At 38.9% G+C, this 17,218-nt stretch overlaps 3 protein-coding genes across 3 annotated transcripts; 1 reads left to right on the top strand and 2 right to left on the bottom strand.

Moving 5' to 3' along the window:
* Positions 1-2,981, top strand: LOC130648002 (uncharacterized). The gene is made up of 2 exons (XM_057454021.1): positions 1-1,007; positions 1,095-2,981. The coding sequence occupies exon 2, from the start codon at positions 1,410-1,412 to the stop codon at positions 2,979-2,981; it is 1,572 nt and encodes a 523-aa protein (XP_057310004.1). The 5' UTR covers positions 1-1,007; positions 1,095-1,409.
* A 23-nt stretch (positions 2,982-3,004) lies between these two features.
* On the bottom strand, positions 3,005-3,865 carry LOC130647035 (P2X purinoceptor 7-like). The gene is made up of 3 exons (XM_057452748.1): positions 3,762-3,865; positions 3,256-3,376; positions 3,005-3,161 (listed from the first exon to the last, which is right to left on the bottom strand). The coding sequence occupies exons 1-3, from the start codon at positions 3,826-3,828 to the stop codon at positions 3,005-3,007; spliced, it is 345 nt and encodes a 114-aa protein (XP_057308731.1). The 5' UTR covers positions 3,829-3,865.
* A 1,954-nt stretch (positions 3,866-5,819) lies between these two features.
* On the bottom strand, positions 5,820-6,752 carry LOC130648001 (ubiquitin carboxyl-terminal hydrolase 51-like). Its single transcript, XM_057454020.1, has one exon. The coding sequence runs from the start codon at positions 6,750-6,752 to the stop codon at positions 5,820-5,822; it is 933 nt and encodes a 310-aa protein (XP_057310003.1).
* Between the last annotated feature and the right edge of the window lie 10,466 nt (positions 6,753-17,218).

The raw sequence follows: 17,218 nt of genomic DNA, 5'->3' as shown, positions 1-17,218 counted from the left end.
GGTTAAAGGGGAACTCCAGTAAAAATCACTTTTTTCTTTTTTGTTTTATACGTACTCAGAAAAGCATAAGAAATCAAAAAAAACTTACTTCACTTGTTTTCCTTATTTAAAATCGTTGTACTAGCCTTCGCATATTCAATTTTTTTCTTATAAAAAAACAGACAGGCGCGATTTCATTTAGGACTGGACCCGATTATAAACAATGACATCACATCGTGCAGAAAGTTTAAGCGAGCGCAGAGAACGTTCATGTTAAGACCTCTGGCTTACATTTAAATCGCTTTTTGTATGTAAATTACGTTTAAATCTTAAAAAAATGGTTAGTTGCTCTGCGTTTGGATGTACCAATCGATCAGAAAAGTGTAAAGAAGTCAGTTTTCACAGAATCCCGTCTGTGAAAAAGAAAGAACTCAGACAAAAATGGCTAAACAAAATACGTCGTACAGGTGATCTACCAAGCGATCGAAGTTTTTATATTTGTTCGTCGCACTTCACAGATAGTTCTTTTAAAAGGGATCTCCAGGTAATAATCTTCCATATTAAAATATTGCCACTTCGTAAAAATGCCATTTTAGCTAGTCAACGCGATCAAAGTTTCTCATTTCTTCTTCATTTCATTATTTGTACTTATATCCACAACACAACCAAATAACGTTTTCTACATATTTATATTATAAAAGAACATTATACCAATTTCCAATACAAAGTTATCTAGTTAGACATGTATCTTTCGTAGCGCTCGTAAGTTTCTATTCTTTGTTTTTCAAAAAAGAAGCTTTTTGATGGAAGGACCTGCCGAATATTTTCAGGGGGTAAATGTGCCCATTTTATTAGCATCATTTCATCGGCGCTACTTCTAATCTTTGTTTATTTAGGCTGAACTTACTGGTATCAAAAGAAAGAGACAGCTGACCGAGGATGCTGTTCCAACAATTTTTTCTTTTAGTAAGCCTGAAAATTCAAGAGAATCGACATCAAAAAGATTGGAAACTTTCGCTAAAAAACAAGTGTGTTTTTAAAATTTATGCTATTGCCAAAATGTGAGTTGTGCCTGTCTTTTTTCTTGGAAGTTATTCTGATCATTTTTTTTCTAGTGTGTTGCAAAGGCTTTAAGTGTGGAGGATGATGTTGACCTTGAAGTATACGCTGAACAAGAAATAATTTCATTGGTTAAGGAACAAGGCGTTAGTGCAATTGTGGAAACGGTAGAGAAATCGGTTGGTGCCAATACTTTTACCAGGTCCGTTAGAACACAATGTGATCCCTTAGAGGCAATTCATCCTGAGATACAACCAACGAAGGATGTTTTAAAAGTGAAATTTACTCTTCCGCACGGACGATGTAAGTCTACTAACACCGACCTATCCTTTCCTCCGCAAGCTGACGTGACATTCTTGCTGAATGCAAATATGGAAAGTGATCATGATATCGTCTCTGGTGATGAGTGCCCTTCTGATGATTCTTTATACTCACCGCAATTACAAATTCACATCGACGACAGTTATGATGAAAATATCAGCGAAGAAGAGTCTTTTGACACTGCTGAATGTAACCCAGGGCTCAAAAGCGACGCACAATTTCTTGTTTTCTGGTCTTGTCTGTTGACATTATTTCAAGTTTGTTTCACGTGTTTACAAAAAACGTGCATTACTCGTGTGGTAAAACGTGGAACTCTTATCATTGTTACTAGTATTTGTCCAAATAAACATGTTTTCAGCTGGCAGTCTCAACCTATCGTAAATGGAAGAGCAGCAGGGAACTTATTACTTTCTGCAGCCATATTGTATTCCGGAAACACATACGCCCGCATTGCCGAAATGATGAGTATTTTGAGGCTTCAGTTTATCTCTAAGTCCACCTTCTATGATATTCAAAGGTCCGTTCTTTTTCCAAAATTAAACACTTTTTATAAAAAATATCGAAATAACATTTATTCTGAGTGCGCTGCGAAAGAAGGGAATTTGATTGGTGATGGGCGAAGTGACTCTCCAGGTTACAGTGCAAAGTATGGTACGTACACTCTAATGAGCGTAGACATCAATAAAATCATCGACTTTCAAGTTGTTCATGTTAGAACTGCAGGGAATTCTAGTCGAATGGAGAAGTGGGGATTAGTAACGCTACTAAATAAGCTGCGTGACCACAAAGTGACAGTTTCAGCATTAACAACAGATCGCCATGTTCAAATCCGCGCATTCATGAAGAAAGAACATCCTGAGATAAACCACCAGTTCGACGTTTGGCACTTTGGAAAAAGCTTGAAAAAAAGCTTGACTGCTGCTGCGAAGCGCAAAGAATGTCTTGAGCTGATACCTTGGATCAAATCCATTATAAATCATTTATGGTGGTGCTGCGCTTCATGCGACAAAAATGAAAACGTTTTACGTGAAAGGTGGCTTAGCATTCTTTATCATATTCGTGGAATCCACTCTTGGCAAGGCAATGAATATTTCCATGAATGTGCGCACCCCACATTAGACCAGCAACGCAAATGGTTAAAGTTGAATTCACCTGCATATGAAGCAATGGAGACTATTGTGCAAAATAAAAAAACTCTTGCCGACATGAACTATTTGGCGCACTTTTGCCATACGGGAAGCCTAGAGGTATTCCATTCTTTGCTTACCAAATATTGCCCGAAACGTATTCATTTCAGCATGGAAGGTATGATCGCGCGCACGCAGCTGGCTGTCCTTGATTTTAACTCGGGGACTAATTGTGAACAGGCTGTTACCAAAAAAGGAGTACTCCGCTATAAACAAGTCTTTTCACGAGTAACACAATCCTGGGTCGTAAAAAAAATTACCGAGAAGAAAGAAAAGGCGTATTTAGCAGAATTAATGACGGCTACTTTGGAACCAATCGACAACGAAAAAGATAAGTTACCACAAACAGGAGAAATTGCTGAAAGAATAACAGAGGTTGAAAAACCCGACAAAAGCGATGCCATTAAAGCCATCAGGACAAGATTTAAAACGTGACTTTTTTATTTTTTTATTTTTATTCAACTTTCTTTGAATAAAACATATTTTTCATCTTCTGCCGGATATTTTCTTCGAATTGCCCATACTACACAAGAAGGAATCACTCTTCTCACCCCTTTTCCCAATCGACTGTGTATCCACCAAGTGAACTGTTTATAACCAGCGTAACGATAAGATCTATATAGAAAAATAAGGGAGGCATTATTGTCAGTTTTTTACCTTCTTTTTCTCGGACAAAAGAAGGGCTTGGAAACGAGGTTGAGCTACTTACTCATTTTTTAATTCTAAAGTGTCTCCTCTCAAATCATGCAATGCAGATAACGCAGTTTCTAAAACAGCTTTTGTCAAAACAACCACTTGAAAATCAGCAGCTTCTGTAACGCATTTATGACCTATGATAAGAGTGATTTTCAATTATACAATATTTATACCCCCGTTTTACTAACTTATCATTTCCACACGAACCTTATTCGATCTTTCGATCACGCATTTCAATGTTCTCCATCACGGAGAAAATGTAACATTACATAAGATTTCTTTGCATTTGTGTGCAAAAAAAAGCGCATGCGGAGGAATTAGATTGTTGAACCGTGAAATAAAAATAAATTGGCTTGTGAAGTAAAAAAAAAGTGATGAAAGATTATTTTATTGAAGCAAAAGATAAAGTTTTTGACGAAAAGAATGTAAAAGAAAAGCGATGAAATATATTTTTTATTTGTTTAAAAAGGAAAATTTCGCTTAGAAAAAAATTATATTTGCAGTATATATCCTACCTACCTTGGAAAAACTCATCAGGAATTTCGTTTGACTCGACACAGCACACGCTTTCAGTATCGGTTTCCATTGCTCAACAATTTCCACATTCACACCAATTTGCATTACCCGTACGTGGCTCTGCATCAGTAAAAGAAACCTCGTCATTTTCTACACCGTTACTAACTTCTTCCTCGTCAGACACAAGAGGTTCAAATTCGTATGGCTGTAGCTTTGTAAAGTCTTTTTCATGAAGAGAATTATCCGATTCTGAGCTTTCTAAGTTATATTCTTCGTCATTATTACAAGACATCTTATCAACGAACAATGTAAACAGTAAGTAAACAAAACTTTTAGAAGGCGTGCTGCTGAGCTCACGGACTTTTTGCACGATGTGACGTATGCTAATTTATTCGGACCTAGTCCTCTCGACTTTACGCGACCTTGCAAATTTATTTGAAATTGAAGATGTTTACGGACGCGATTAAGGTATAAATAAAGATTTTTAACGATTGTAAAAGGTTTATTTTGACATATTTATGTATTGTCTTATAAAAATAACATTTTTTTCAAATATTTTTTTTTCACTGGAGTGCCCCTTTAAGTAAAACGCGGGCGATAACAGGACGACAATGATGCAGATCAGTAATACACAAAATCGTGTAGCAGAACAGGCACGGGAAATACGGACTTTTTGCAGTCAAACTCTCACAGAAGAGGCTTTGATTTGGTTGCCTGAGGCTACCGCACCCAAATTACATTTAATAGTCCACAATCTAAGTAATCCTCTACACAATTGCTACCCAAGTATTATCATTACACACACTTCGTCTAAGACTGGACTTTCTTTTGACGAGTGTAGATTATGGGCTCATTCTTGGATCCGGGTTAATCACTGACGGTAATTTTCTGTGCATGCGCGATTTACTGTAGTGAAAACAAACTCTCCCGCAGCAGTCATTTTAACCTAGACAGATGTGGCTATAAAAATAGCCGGTTTGACGTTTATAGTCATGTCACTGACTGTGTTGAGATACCTTTTGTTTTCTGGCCTTTCGACACGAGGGACAATACCATAGATAGATAGATAGATGTGCATATTTCACATGGCTAGCCTCACAAATATCGAGGGATATACCCTGTCTGTTATTTCCAGGAGGGGCCATGGCTTAGATGGAGAGTCCTAGAGTATTTAATGCTCATTTTGAACGACGCAGACCCAATTAGGGCCCGCGCTCTACTAGACAACTCCCGGCAACATCCAACGGCCCACACAGTGATAATGAGGTGACAAAACAGCTAGCTGTAATGATAATTCTTGTCTAATGACAGCTGCTTCTACTATAGTTAGAGGTTGCAACCCTCTAGAGATTTTTCGAAAAAGCAAAATCCCCCTTTTTGCAAGGATTTCCTAAAAACATTGACCGTAAAAGGCAGAAAAATACAACAGCGACAGAACACAACACTAAACAATAAATATTAAAGCAATTCAAAATGAATTGAATAGGTACAAATGAGATAAAAAAAACTTATCATAACGTGAATATCCTTAAACGGATAAATTTAAAACTATTCTTTAGAGAATGTGTTTAAGAAGCAAACAACTATCTGCGCGCCAGGACTTGTGACCCTGGCTGTAGCTTTCCACATGTGTTATGGAGCTCCAACACTCAGCCTTACACAGATAATTGTTGCTGTGGACCTGCCTAATGACAGTACCAGCCTGTCATAACTGGGGTAATATGCGTGGGCGTAACACCACGAAGACCAGATAAGAAAATCTAACCCCCTTGCAAAGCTTCTTCTAAAATGACTAAGGGCAGCAGGATTGTCAATCCTGAAAGCAAAGTGAGCAAACTCTGCCTCCCTACTGGACTGGGGTAATAAGTGGGATCGTTAAGCCCAAAGACAAGATATGATATCAAGCCCCCTTGCTGTGCTTCTTACAGTGTCTCTATACAAAGAGAGGAGCGAGCAAACTCCGGTTTCACGGTGCACTGACCAACATAAATCAAATGGGGTAAATAAAACCGCTAGGGTCATGGATTCCCTCCCCCATTTGTTGTGTGACATACAAATAAGCTAATTTCTGGAAAAGAAAAGTATGTATGACGAAGAATTATTCAAGTGGAATGTGTCTACTTGAGAAATACAGCGATCATTGCATTTGAACCAGGTGTTTTGTTGGTCCTTAATGAAGGCCCAGTAATGACCTGCTTTTAATGTACCTGAGTGGTTAATGGTAGCAACCAAGTTATACTTGTTGTTGAAAGACACATCGTCAGTTGGGTGAGATGCTACCTTTAAGACATGATGTCTTTTAGGTAAGCAATTGACTAACTTGTTGTCTTTAAAAGAAGACCCATTTACTGATGTGTATCTTAACAATTGTACAACAAGGAAGTCGCCGCAATTAAAAATCTGAGTTTCAATTGTGGCCTCTTGCGATGAACACTGGGGGCAGAACCACTTGTTGTCACCTAGAAGTTCTTGAGGTTGTAAAAATTTGTTAAAAAAGTCTGCTATTGACTTACACGTTGGTAAAATTAGAATTGAATCCTTTTGTTCCCTGGAAGTGGAGAAACAACAGGAGTTGCATGACGTTGTTGTGGTCACAGTTACAGACAGTAGATTGTCAACCAAAGGGGAAGATCCAATAATTTCGTCAAAAACAACTTGAAGGATCTCGGGCACATCTTGTTGGTGATTGTGATAAAACGCGTTATTGTTTAGAGCATGCATTCTGTTTTGCAGTGCTCCTAAGAAATTGGAAGGATCAATTGGTGAACGAGAACGATTCAGTAGTGACATATTTAGGACTATAGACTTTACTAGAGGAGATGACAAAGAGGACTCTGATGGTAATTGAGACCAAAGTCTTGGAAGAACCGTTAATGCTTGCAAAATGGTGTTTGCGTAGCATGTGTTCCCCTTGTTTATCAAACCAGCGTGAACGATGCTCACCTTTTGTTTAAGTTCCTGGCTAAGGTTATGGTGTTCCGTGGGTTTTGGCATGTCAGAGATGGCTGAAGATGGACTTTTAATGGATTTGGTAACAGACGAGGATTTTTCATGAGGTATACTATCCTTTGGTCGTGGCAATGTTGGCGGACTTCAGTGCGTAAGATCTTGTGACCAATGTGGTGAGTCTCGTGCAATCCAAATGCAAAAGGATGCTTTCATGCTTATATTGCCAAGCTTGCGGGCGGTTAAAAACGCAGATTTGCTAGCGAAACCGAGGCTTTTTAGACAGCAAGTTAGAGACCTTAAAGAGTAGCCCCTAGCACCCACTTCTACTGCAAAAAGATGCGGAAACCACCCGTTGCTACGTATTACCTCGACCAAAGGGAAGTATTTGAAAAGCTTGGTGGAATGCCAGGATCCCATGTTTTCCTCTCAAGGACAAGTAAGTTCAATAATGATGATGCGCTTAGAACAATTTGAGTATATTACAATGTCTGGCCTGAGGGATGTGATTGCAATATGGCCAGGAAACACAAATCCTTCATTCAGATCTGCTAACATCACCCAGTCACTAGCATGGTGAATAGACCAGTTGGTTTTGATCTTTTAGCGGATGAATAGCTACCTGCTTTTACAAATGACACTTTAAGGTGCTTTTTCGTTTCCGGGACAACTTCAGATGAAAAACGCTCTAGACTTAACAGGAGCCCACGAAGCACAGCATCGTGTCGGAAAGTGAACCTTCCTTGTGATAGAGCAACCTTGCAAGCGCCTAAAATATGCGCTGTTGTACATACTTGATTGGAACGTAAGGCACAAGCAGATTCAGTACAAACGTTCCAGCGCTTTAAATTGCTAGGTGAGGGAAGAACATCGTAAGTAGAAGCAAGACAGAAGGAAAGCAAGTGTGGGGACATGGCAAAAATGGAATTCCAAGATAGATCGTTTTTTGAGATTTTCCCATCTCGTCCACTGACCCTGCACTTGCAACTGCAATGCTCTACCCATGTTGCCTTCCTCATCGATATCTTAAGCTGTGTTCGATATTAATTTACGATACGCATAGCACTGTTTTGAAATCGGAATTTTAAAAGATTTGTTAATCCCTAGGCCTGCTTTGCCATACTGGGGAGTTCCCACGACTGACTTTATTTTCACCTCTGCCTCTGCTGTTCTTACTGCGTTGTCCACTTTCCACATGCCAACTTTCAAAGTAGGTGCACTGTTAGACACAAGAGGATCTTTGGAATCGCGTAAAAGTAAATGACCACTTATTTTAGAGCATGTAAGCAATGACGTCAAGCTCTTAATTGGCATTGGACAAGGTGAGGAGGAGCTATATAGGCAAATATTTGACGTGGAATTGTGCAGAGATAGCCATTTTCTAATGACAGTTGAGATCTTCTACTCCAGCCTTGTAACCCGAGATATTGGAACTTCATAAATAAGAATTAGCCATTGGATTCGAGGAATTAGAAGGTTTTGCAAAATCCATAGTTTTTGGGTCCCTACGAAACACGAACCGTATATGATTGTAAGACCGGTTATTAGCTTATTATCTAGCTCGTTGATTGCTTTAGCATCTGAAGTCGTACCATCAATAATGCGACCGAGGAAACAAACTGGCGATGAATGGATTGACGGGATGAATGAAGAGAAGTCGGTTTGTGACGAGATGTGAGACACAGAAAAAGGTGTGGAGTTTACAGATCTACCTTTTATAAGGATTATGCTCCTTGACTTACGAGGGCAAAAACTCATGCCAGCCCATTTTAAAGCAGTGACGCACCTGGAAAGGAGGCTTTGCGCTCCACAGACAGAGGATGACATTAGGTTGATATCATCCATATCAAGGAAGGGGCACGTTTTTAGAAGTAATATAATTTGGGGCCGGTGCCGCAATAGTGTATTCAAGAATATTGTTTATACCAGCAAGAAACAAAATGATGGAAAGAGTGCAACCTGCAAAAATACCTCGCATATGCTTGTGCCAGTTGCTTGGTGCAGACAAAGAAAACGATTTGCTATATAAACCAACATAGTATGACTTAATGAATGATATCCAACTCTGAGGGACTCCATACCTTTCCAGTGCAAAAAATATAAGCTTGTGTGGAATTGAAGGATACGCATTTGCAATATCCAGCCATATATTTGCAAGGTGTGATTTTTTGGCCCGGGCCTCTTTAAGTGCAGACCAAACCATTGACATGTGTTCCCAGCATCCTGGGACTTTCTCCATACAACCCTTCTAAACCGACGTGTTAATGAATATGTTATTATGTATAATGTGAGCTTCTAATCGCCTTGATACAAGGCTAAATAAAAGCTTGCCTTCGACATTTAATAATGCGATAGATCGAAAGTGTTTAATATTAGACTCCATAGGAGTTTTTGATTTGGGAATATAAACTTCACGAGCACAACGCCATTGAATAGGGACAACACAATTTTTGAAACAAGACTTAAAAACATTAAACAAAACAGTATTTACTTTATTACATTTTTTATAAACTTTATAAGTTATCCCATTGATGTCTGGGGAAGAACCATTTCGCCGAGTGACAAGAACTTTCATAAAATCTTCATATTTAAAGACAGAAACTGGAAACGATTTCAAAAGAGGTGGAGTGGATGATAACCCATCTAGATTACCTAAAGGTACATCATACAATTTGTCCTTAACTGATTCAAGTTTAAAGTTATCCAGCGTTTCTTGTTCGACCCTTAAAACTGATTTGCACTTCGGGTCAAGAAGATCTTTTCCTGCCTTGTATGGATTGTTCTTAAAGGCGGTCTGGGCTTTTTTGAATTAATGGCGTTTTTTTCTAGACCTTTCAGCTCGGCGCAATAAAGTTATTCGACCTTTTACATCCGTAAGAAGTTGGTATTTCCCTCACATATCTTGGGTTAACCCAGGGCTATGGTAACATTTAGTCGCCCATGTTGAATCGCCGTCAAGAGGAATCGAACCCCGGTCTCCCGCACAGAGTACGAGAGCTATAACCACTAATCTACGGTGCCACCATGAACCTTTTGGGACTCTTTTCAATTTAACACAGCTCAAATCATGCAATGCAGATAACGCAGTTTCTAAAACAGCTTTTGTCAAAACAACCACTTGAAAATCAGCAGCTTCTGTAACGCATTTATGACCTATGATAAGAGTGATTTTCAATTATACAATATTTATACCCCCGTTTTACTAACTTATCATTTCCACACGAACCTTATTCGATCTTTCGATCACGCATTTCAATGTTCTCCATCACGGAGAAAATGTAACATTACATAAGATTTCTTTGCATTTGTGTGCAAAAAAAAGCGCATGCGGAGGAATTAGATTGTTGAACCGTGAAATAAAAATAAATTGGCTTGTGAAGTAAAAAAAAAGTGATGAAAGATTATTTTATTGAAGCAAAAGATAAAGTTTTTGACGAAAAGAATGTAAAAGAAAAGCGATGAAATATATTTTTTATTTGTTTAAAAAGGAAAATTTCGCTTAGAAAAAAATTATATTTGCAGTATATATCCTACCTACCTTGGAAAAACTCATCAGGAATTTCGTTTGACTCGACACAGCACACGCTTTCAGTATCGGTTTCCATTGCTCAACAATTTCCACATTCACACCAATTTGCATTACCCGTACGTGGCTCTGCATCAGTAAAAGAAACCTCGTCATTTTCTACACCGTTACTAACTTCTTCCTCGTCAGACACAAGAGGTTCAAATTCGTATGGCTGTAGCTTTGTAAAGTCTTTTTCATGAAGAGAATTATCCGATTCTGAGCTTTCTAAGTTATATTCTTCGTCATTATTACAAGACATCTTATCAACGAACAATGTAAACAGTAAGTAAACAAAACTTTTAGAAGGCGTGCTGCTGAGCTCACGGACTTTTTGCACGATGTGACGTATGCTAATTTATTCGGACCTAGTCCTCTCGACTTTACGCGACCTTGCAAATTTATTTGAAATTGAAGATGTTTACGGACGCGATTAAGGTATAAATAAAGATTTTTAACGATTGTAAAAGGTTTATTTTGACATATTTATGTATTGTCTTATAAAAATAACATTTTTTTCAAATATTTTTTTTTCACTGGAGTGCCCCTTTAAGTAAAACGCGGGCGATAACAGGACGACAATGATGCAGATCAGTAATACACAAAATCGTGTAGCAGAACAGGCACGGGAAATACGGACTTTTTGCAGTCAAACTCTCACAGAAGAGGCTTTGATTTGGTTGCCTGAGGCTACCGCACCCAAATTACATTTAATAGTCCACAATCTAAGTAATCCTCTACACAATTGCTACCCAAGTATTATCATTACACACACTTCGTCTAAGACTGGACTTTCTTTTGACGAGTGTAGATTATGGGCTCATTCTTGGATCCGGGTTAATCACTGACGGTAATTTTCTGTGCATGCGCGATTTACTGTAGTGAAAACAAACTCTCCCGCAGCAGTCATTTTAACCTAGACAGATGTGGCTATAAAAATAGCCGGTTTGACGTTTATAGTCATGTCACTGACTGTGTTGAGATACCTTTTGTTTTCTGGCCTTTCGACACGAGGGACAATACCATAGATAGATAGATAGATGTGCATATTTCACATGGCTAGCCTCACAAATATCGAGGGATATACCCTGTCTGTTATTTCCAGGAGGGGCCATGGCTTAGATGGAGAGTCCTAGAGTATTTAATGCTCATTTTGAACGACGCAGACCCAATTAGGGCCCGCGCTCTACTAGACAACTCCCGGCAACATCCAACGGCCCACACAGTGATAATGAGGTGACAAAACAGCTAGCTGTAATGATAATTCTTGTCTAATGACAGCTGCTTCTACTATAGTTAGAGGTTGCAACCCTCTAGAGATTTTTCGAAAAAGCAAAATCCCCCTTTTTGCAAGGATTTCCTAAAAACATTGACCGTAAAAGGCAGAAAAATACAACAGCGACAGAACACAACACTAAACAATAAATATTAAAGCAATTCAAAATGAATTGAATAGGTACAAATGAGATAAAAAAAACTTATCATAACGTGAATATCCTTAAACGGATAAATTTAAAACTATTCTTTAGAGAATGTGTTTAAGAAGCAAACAACTATCTGCGCGCCAGGACTTGTGACCCTGGCTGTAGCTTTCCACATGTGTTATGGAGCTCCAACACTCAGCCTTACACAGATAATTGTTGCTGTGGACCTGCCTAATGACAGTACCAGCCTGTCATAACTGGGGTAATATGCGTGGGCGTAACACCACGAAGACCAGATAAGAAAATCTAACCCCCTTGCAAAGCTTCTTCTAAAATGACTAGATGCTACCTTTAAGACATGATGTCTTTTAGGTAAGCAATTGACTAACTTGTTGTCTTTAAAAGAAGACCCATTTACTGATGTGTATCTTAACAATTGTACAACAAGGAAGTCGCCGCAATTAAAAATCTGAGTTTCAATTGTGGCCTCTTGCGATGAACACTGGGGGCAGAACCACTTGTTGTCACCTAGAAGTTCTTGAGGTTGTAAAAATTTGTTAAAAAAGTCTGCTATTGACTTACACGTTGGTAAAATTAGAATTGAATCCTTTTGTTCCCTGGAAGTGGAGAAACAACAGGAGTTGCATGACGTTGTTGTGGTCACAGTTACAGACAGTAGATTGTCAACCAAAGGGGAAGATCCAATAATTTCGTCAAAAACAACTTGAAGGATCTCGGGCACATCTTGTTGGTGATTGTGATAAAACGCGTTATTGTTTAGAGCATGCATTCTGTTTTGCAGTGCTCCTAAGAAATTGGAAGGATCAATTGGTGAACGAGAACGATTCAGTAGTGACATATTTAGGACTATAGACTTTACTAGAGGAGATGACAAAGAGGACTCTGATGGTAATTGAGACCAAAGTCTTGGAAGAACCGTTAATGCTTGCAAAATGGTGTTTGCGTAGCATGTGTTCCCCTTGTTTATCAAACCAGCGTGAACGATGCTCACCTTTTGTTTAAGTTCCTGGCTAAGGTTATGGTGTTCCGTGGGTTTTGGCATGTCAGAGATGGCTGAAGATGGACTTTTAATGGATTTGGTAACAGACGAGGATTTTTCATGAGGTATACTATCCTTTGGTCGTGGCAATGTTGGCGGACTTCAGTGCGTAAGATCTTGTGACCAATGTGGTGAGTCTCGTGCAATCCAAATGCAAAAGGATGCTTTCATGCTTATATTGCCAAGCTTGCGGGCGGTTAAAAACGCAGATTTGCTAGCGAAACCGAGGCTTTTTAGACAGCAAGTTAGAGACCTTAAAGAGTAGCCCCTAGCACCCACTTCTACTGCAAAAAGATGCGGAAACCACCCGTTGCTACGTATTACCTCGACCAAAGGGAAGTATTTGAAAAGCTTGGTGGAATGCCAGGATCCCATGTTTTCCTCTCAAGGACAAGTAAGTTCAATAATGATGATGCGCTTAGAACAATTTGAGTATATTACAATGTCTGGCCTGAGGGATGTGATTGCAATATGGCCAGGAAACACAAATCCTTCATTCAGATCTGCTAACATCACCCAGTCACTAGCATGGTGAATAGACCAGTTGGTTTTGATCTTTTAGCGGATGAATAGCTACCTGCTTTTACAAATGACACTTTAAGGTGCTTTTTCGTTTCCGGGACAACTTCAGATGAAAAACGCTCTAGACTTAACAGGAGCCCACGAAGCACAGCATCGTGTCGGAAAGTGAACCTTCCTTGTGATAGAGCAACCTTGCAAGCGCCTAAAATATGCGCTGTTGTACATACTTGATTGGAACGTAAGGCACAAGCAGATTCAGTACAAACGTTCCAGCGCTTTAAATTGCTAGGTGAGGGAAGAACATCGTAAGTAGAAGCAAGACAGAAGGAAAGCAAGTGTGGGGACATGGCAAAAATGGAATTCCAAGATAGATCGTTTTTTGAGATTTTCCCATCTCGTCCACTGACCCTGCACTTGCAACTGCAATGCTCTACCCATGTTGCCTTCCTCATCGATATCTTAAGCTGTGTTCGATATTAATTTACGATACGCATAGCACTGTTTTGAAATCGGAATTTTAAAAGATTTGTTAATCCCTAGGCCTGCTTTGCCATACTGGGGAGTTCCCACGACTGACTTTATTTTCACCTCTGCCTCTGCTGTTCTTACTGCGTTGTCCACTTTCCACATGCCAACTTTCAAAGTAGGTGCACTGTTAGACACAAGAGGATCTTTGGAATCGCGTAAAAGTAAATGACCACTTATTTTAGAGCATGTAAGCAATGACGTCAAGCTCTTAATTGGCATTGGACAAGGTGAGGAGGAGCTATATAGGCAAATATTTGACGTGGAATTGTGCAGAGATAGCCATTTTCTAATGACAGTTGAGATCTTCTACTCCAGCCTTGTAACCCGAGATATTGGAACTTCATAAATAAGAATTAGCCATTGGATTCGAGGAATTAGAAGGTTTTGCAAAATCCATAGTTTTTGGGTCCCTACGAAACACGAACCGTATATGATTGTAAGACCGGTTATTAGCTTATTATCTAGCTCGTTGATTGCTTTAGCATCTGAAGTCGTACCATCAATAATGCGACCGAGGAAACAAACTGGCGATGAATGGATTGACGGGATGAATGAAGAGAAGTCGGTTTGTGACGAGATGTGAGACACAGAAAAAGGTGTGGAGTTTACAGATCTACCTTTTATAAGGATTATGCTCCTTGACTTACGAGGGCAAAAACTCATGCCAGCCCATTTTAAAGCAGTGACGCACCTGGAAAGGAGGCTTTGCGCTCCACAGACAGAGGATGACATTAGGTTGATATCATCCATATCAAGGAAGGGGCACGTTTTTAGAAGTAATATAATTTGGGGCCGGTGCCGCAATAGTGTATTCAAGAATATTGTTTATACCAGCAAGAAACAAAATGATGGAAAGAGTGCAACCTGCAAAAATACCTCGCATATGCTTGTGCCAGTTGCTTGGTGCAGACAAAGAAAACGATTTGCTATATAAACCAACATAGTATGACTTAATGAATGATATCCAACTCTGAGGGACTCCATACCTTTCCAGTGCAAAAAATATAAGCTTGTGTGGAATTGAAGGATACGCATTTGCAATATCCAGCCATATATTTGCAAGGTGTGATTTTTTGGCCCGGGCCTCTTTAAGTGCAGACCAAACCATTGACATGTGTTCCCAGCATCCTGGGACTTTCTCCATACAACCCTTCTAAACCGACGTGTTAATGAATATGTTATTATGTATAATGTGAGCTTCTAATCGCCTTGATACAAGGCTAAATAAAAGCTTGCCTTCGACATTTAATAATGCGATAGATCGAAAGTGTTTAATATTAGACTCCATAGGAGTTTTTGATTTGGGAATATAAACTTCACGAGCACAACGCCATTGAATAGGGACAACACAATTTTTGAAACAAGACTTAAAAACATTAAACAAAACAGTATTTACTTTATTACATTTTTTATAAACTTTATAAGGTATCCCATTGATGTCTGGGGAAGAACCATTTCGCCGAGTGACAAGAACTTTCATAAAATCTTCATATTTAAAGACAGAAACTGGAAACGATTTCAAAAGAGGTGGAGTGGATGATAACCCATCTAGATTACCTAAAGGTACATCATACAATTTGTCCTTAACTGATTCAAGTTTAAAGTTATCCAGCGTTTCTTGTTCGACCCTTAAAACTGATTTGCACTTCGGGTCAAGAAGATCTTTTCCTGCCTTGTATGGATTGTTCTTAAAGGCGGTCTGGGCTTTTTTGAATTAATGGCGTTTTTTTCTAGACCTTTCAGCTCGGCGCAATAAAGTTATTCGACCTTTTACATCCGTAAGAAGTTGGTATTTCCCTCACATATCTTGGGTTAACCCAGGGCTATGGTAACATTTAGTCGCCCATGTTGAATCGCCGTCAAGAGGAATCGAACCCCGGTCTCCCGCACAGAGTACGAGAGCTATAACCACTAATCTACGGTGCCACCATGAACCTTTTGGGACTCTTTTCAATTTAACACAGCTCAAATGAAACCATTCATACTTGCAAAATGTGGAGTCACAACCAATAAATGTTTCGTCATTAGGATTGTATTCAGACTGACAGAGACAATACAATTTTTCTTGAGAAGGAGAAGGTGGAGCTTTAACAACTTTACCCTTTAGTCTTCTTGTCAATAACTCTGGTATAATGTTTTGGAGATAAAACTGTTCCATTTTGTCCATGTTCGAATTGATGAAGTTCACATCAAACAAAACCTCAACAGCATGTAACCAATGTGAAGTCCACACAATTAAAAAACAGCTTTTGCAATTAAAAACAAACATTTGAAACTGTACTTGATAGTAATACTTGTGGTCTTTTTTCAACTTTCCTTCAGAATTCATAAAAAAATTGTTGTCAGATACAGCAGCAAAGAAAACAATGTGGCGATAACTCTACGGACATCAACCACTTGCAATTCATGTCATATTACCAGCTCCTTAGAAGTTATAGCACCATGCATCCAACTTTCTCTGCACCCTACGTTACAATCTTCCTTAGATAATTTCTTTGAAAGCGAGGAGTTGTCAGACACCAATGCCTACTTCTGCCATGTTTGCAACGCTCATCAAACTGCTCTAGTTGAAAAAGAGGTAGTGTCGTGCGGTTCCCATCTCATTTTACAGCTAAAACGTTTTGCCAGTGCCAACGGCCTTGTGTCAAAAATTGCCTCTCGTATTACTACCCTTTCCATACCTTTTAGCGTAGATGGAGAAGTGAAATTTTGTAAAAATTTTCAATTAAGGGCTATTATCAACCATTGCGGCAACTTAAATAATGGTCACTACACAACCATAGCCTTCGACCAAATGGTTCACAGGTGGATACATTGCAACAATAGAGCAGTAATTTTCTGTGATGACCGCCTTATTGTGACGTCATCAGAAGCTTGAAAATTGTTAAAAATGCCACTATCTGCTTCAAAATATAATTACTTTTGTTCTAGAGGGAATTTTTACATTCTGTTTAAAGTTTCTGAAAGCTAAATAAAATTTTTTTAACATATCTTCCGGTTTTTACATGGATCGAATAAAAATTTGCCAAAAATTGCCCGAAAATCCGTTTTTTTCCGATTTTCGGGTAAAATCCGACAAAATCGGGAATTTGGATTAATCACGTGTCAAAATCATTCAAATTGATTCTTCTTGATGAAACAAAGTTGTGTTGCAAGTTTCAAGTTCTAAGGATAATCCTAACAGGATTTTTTATAATTTCCCCATTATAAGGATTTCATAGAGATTTTAGGGGTAGTTTCGAGTAATGGCCAATATCAAAGCCTCTGAAAGGTATGGGACCTAAAAATTTAGCATGCAGGTGGCTAATAGATAAATGTTGAAACTCAGTAAGTATCATAGCCATATAAGAAAGCAATCAGGAGTTATTAAAAAAAAACCGTCAGGGGGGGGGGGGGGGCGGGATCCGCACGGTTA

This window comes from Hydractinia symbiolongicarpus, chromosome 6 (assembly GCF_029227915.1).
Source record: "Hydractinia symbiolongicarpus strain clone_291-10 chromosome 6, HSymV2.1, whole genome shotgun sequence".
Taxonomy (NCBI): Eukaryota; Metazoa; Cnidaria; class Hydrozoa; order Anthoathecata; family Hydractiniidae; genus Hydractinia; species Hydractinia symbiolongicarpus.
The sequence above is the reverse complement of the archived record's forward strand: the minus strand, read 5'-3'. Positions and strand labels throughout refer to the sequence as shown.

What these genes read in the sequence shown, in the direction of transcription:
- LOC130648002 (XM_057454021.1), top strand. Translation starts at nt 1,410, where the DNA reads ATGGAAAGTGATCATGATATCGTCTCTGGTGATGAGTGCCCTTCTGAT.
- LOC130647035 (XM_057452748.1), bottom strand. Translation starts at nt 3,828, where the DNA reads ATGGAAACCGATACTGAAAGCGTGTGCTGTGTCGAGTCAAACGAAATT. An exon ending in TCCTGATGAGTTTTTCCAAG is followed by an intron (nt 3,377 to 3,761) that starts GTAGGTAGGATA and finishes CTCTTATCATAG; the next exon opens with GTCATAAATGCGTTACAGAA. An exon ending in ACTTTAGAATTAAAAAATGA is followed by an intron (nt 3,162 to 3,255) that starts GTAAGTAGCTCA and finishes TTTTCTATATAG; the next exon opens with ATCTTATCGTTACGCTGGTT.
- LOC130648001 (XM_057454020.1), bottom strand. Translation starts at nt 6,752, where the DNA reads ATGCCAAAACCCACGGAACACCATAACCTTAGCCAGGAACTTAAACAA.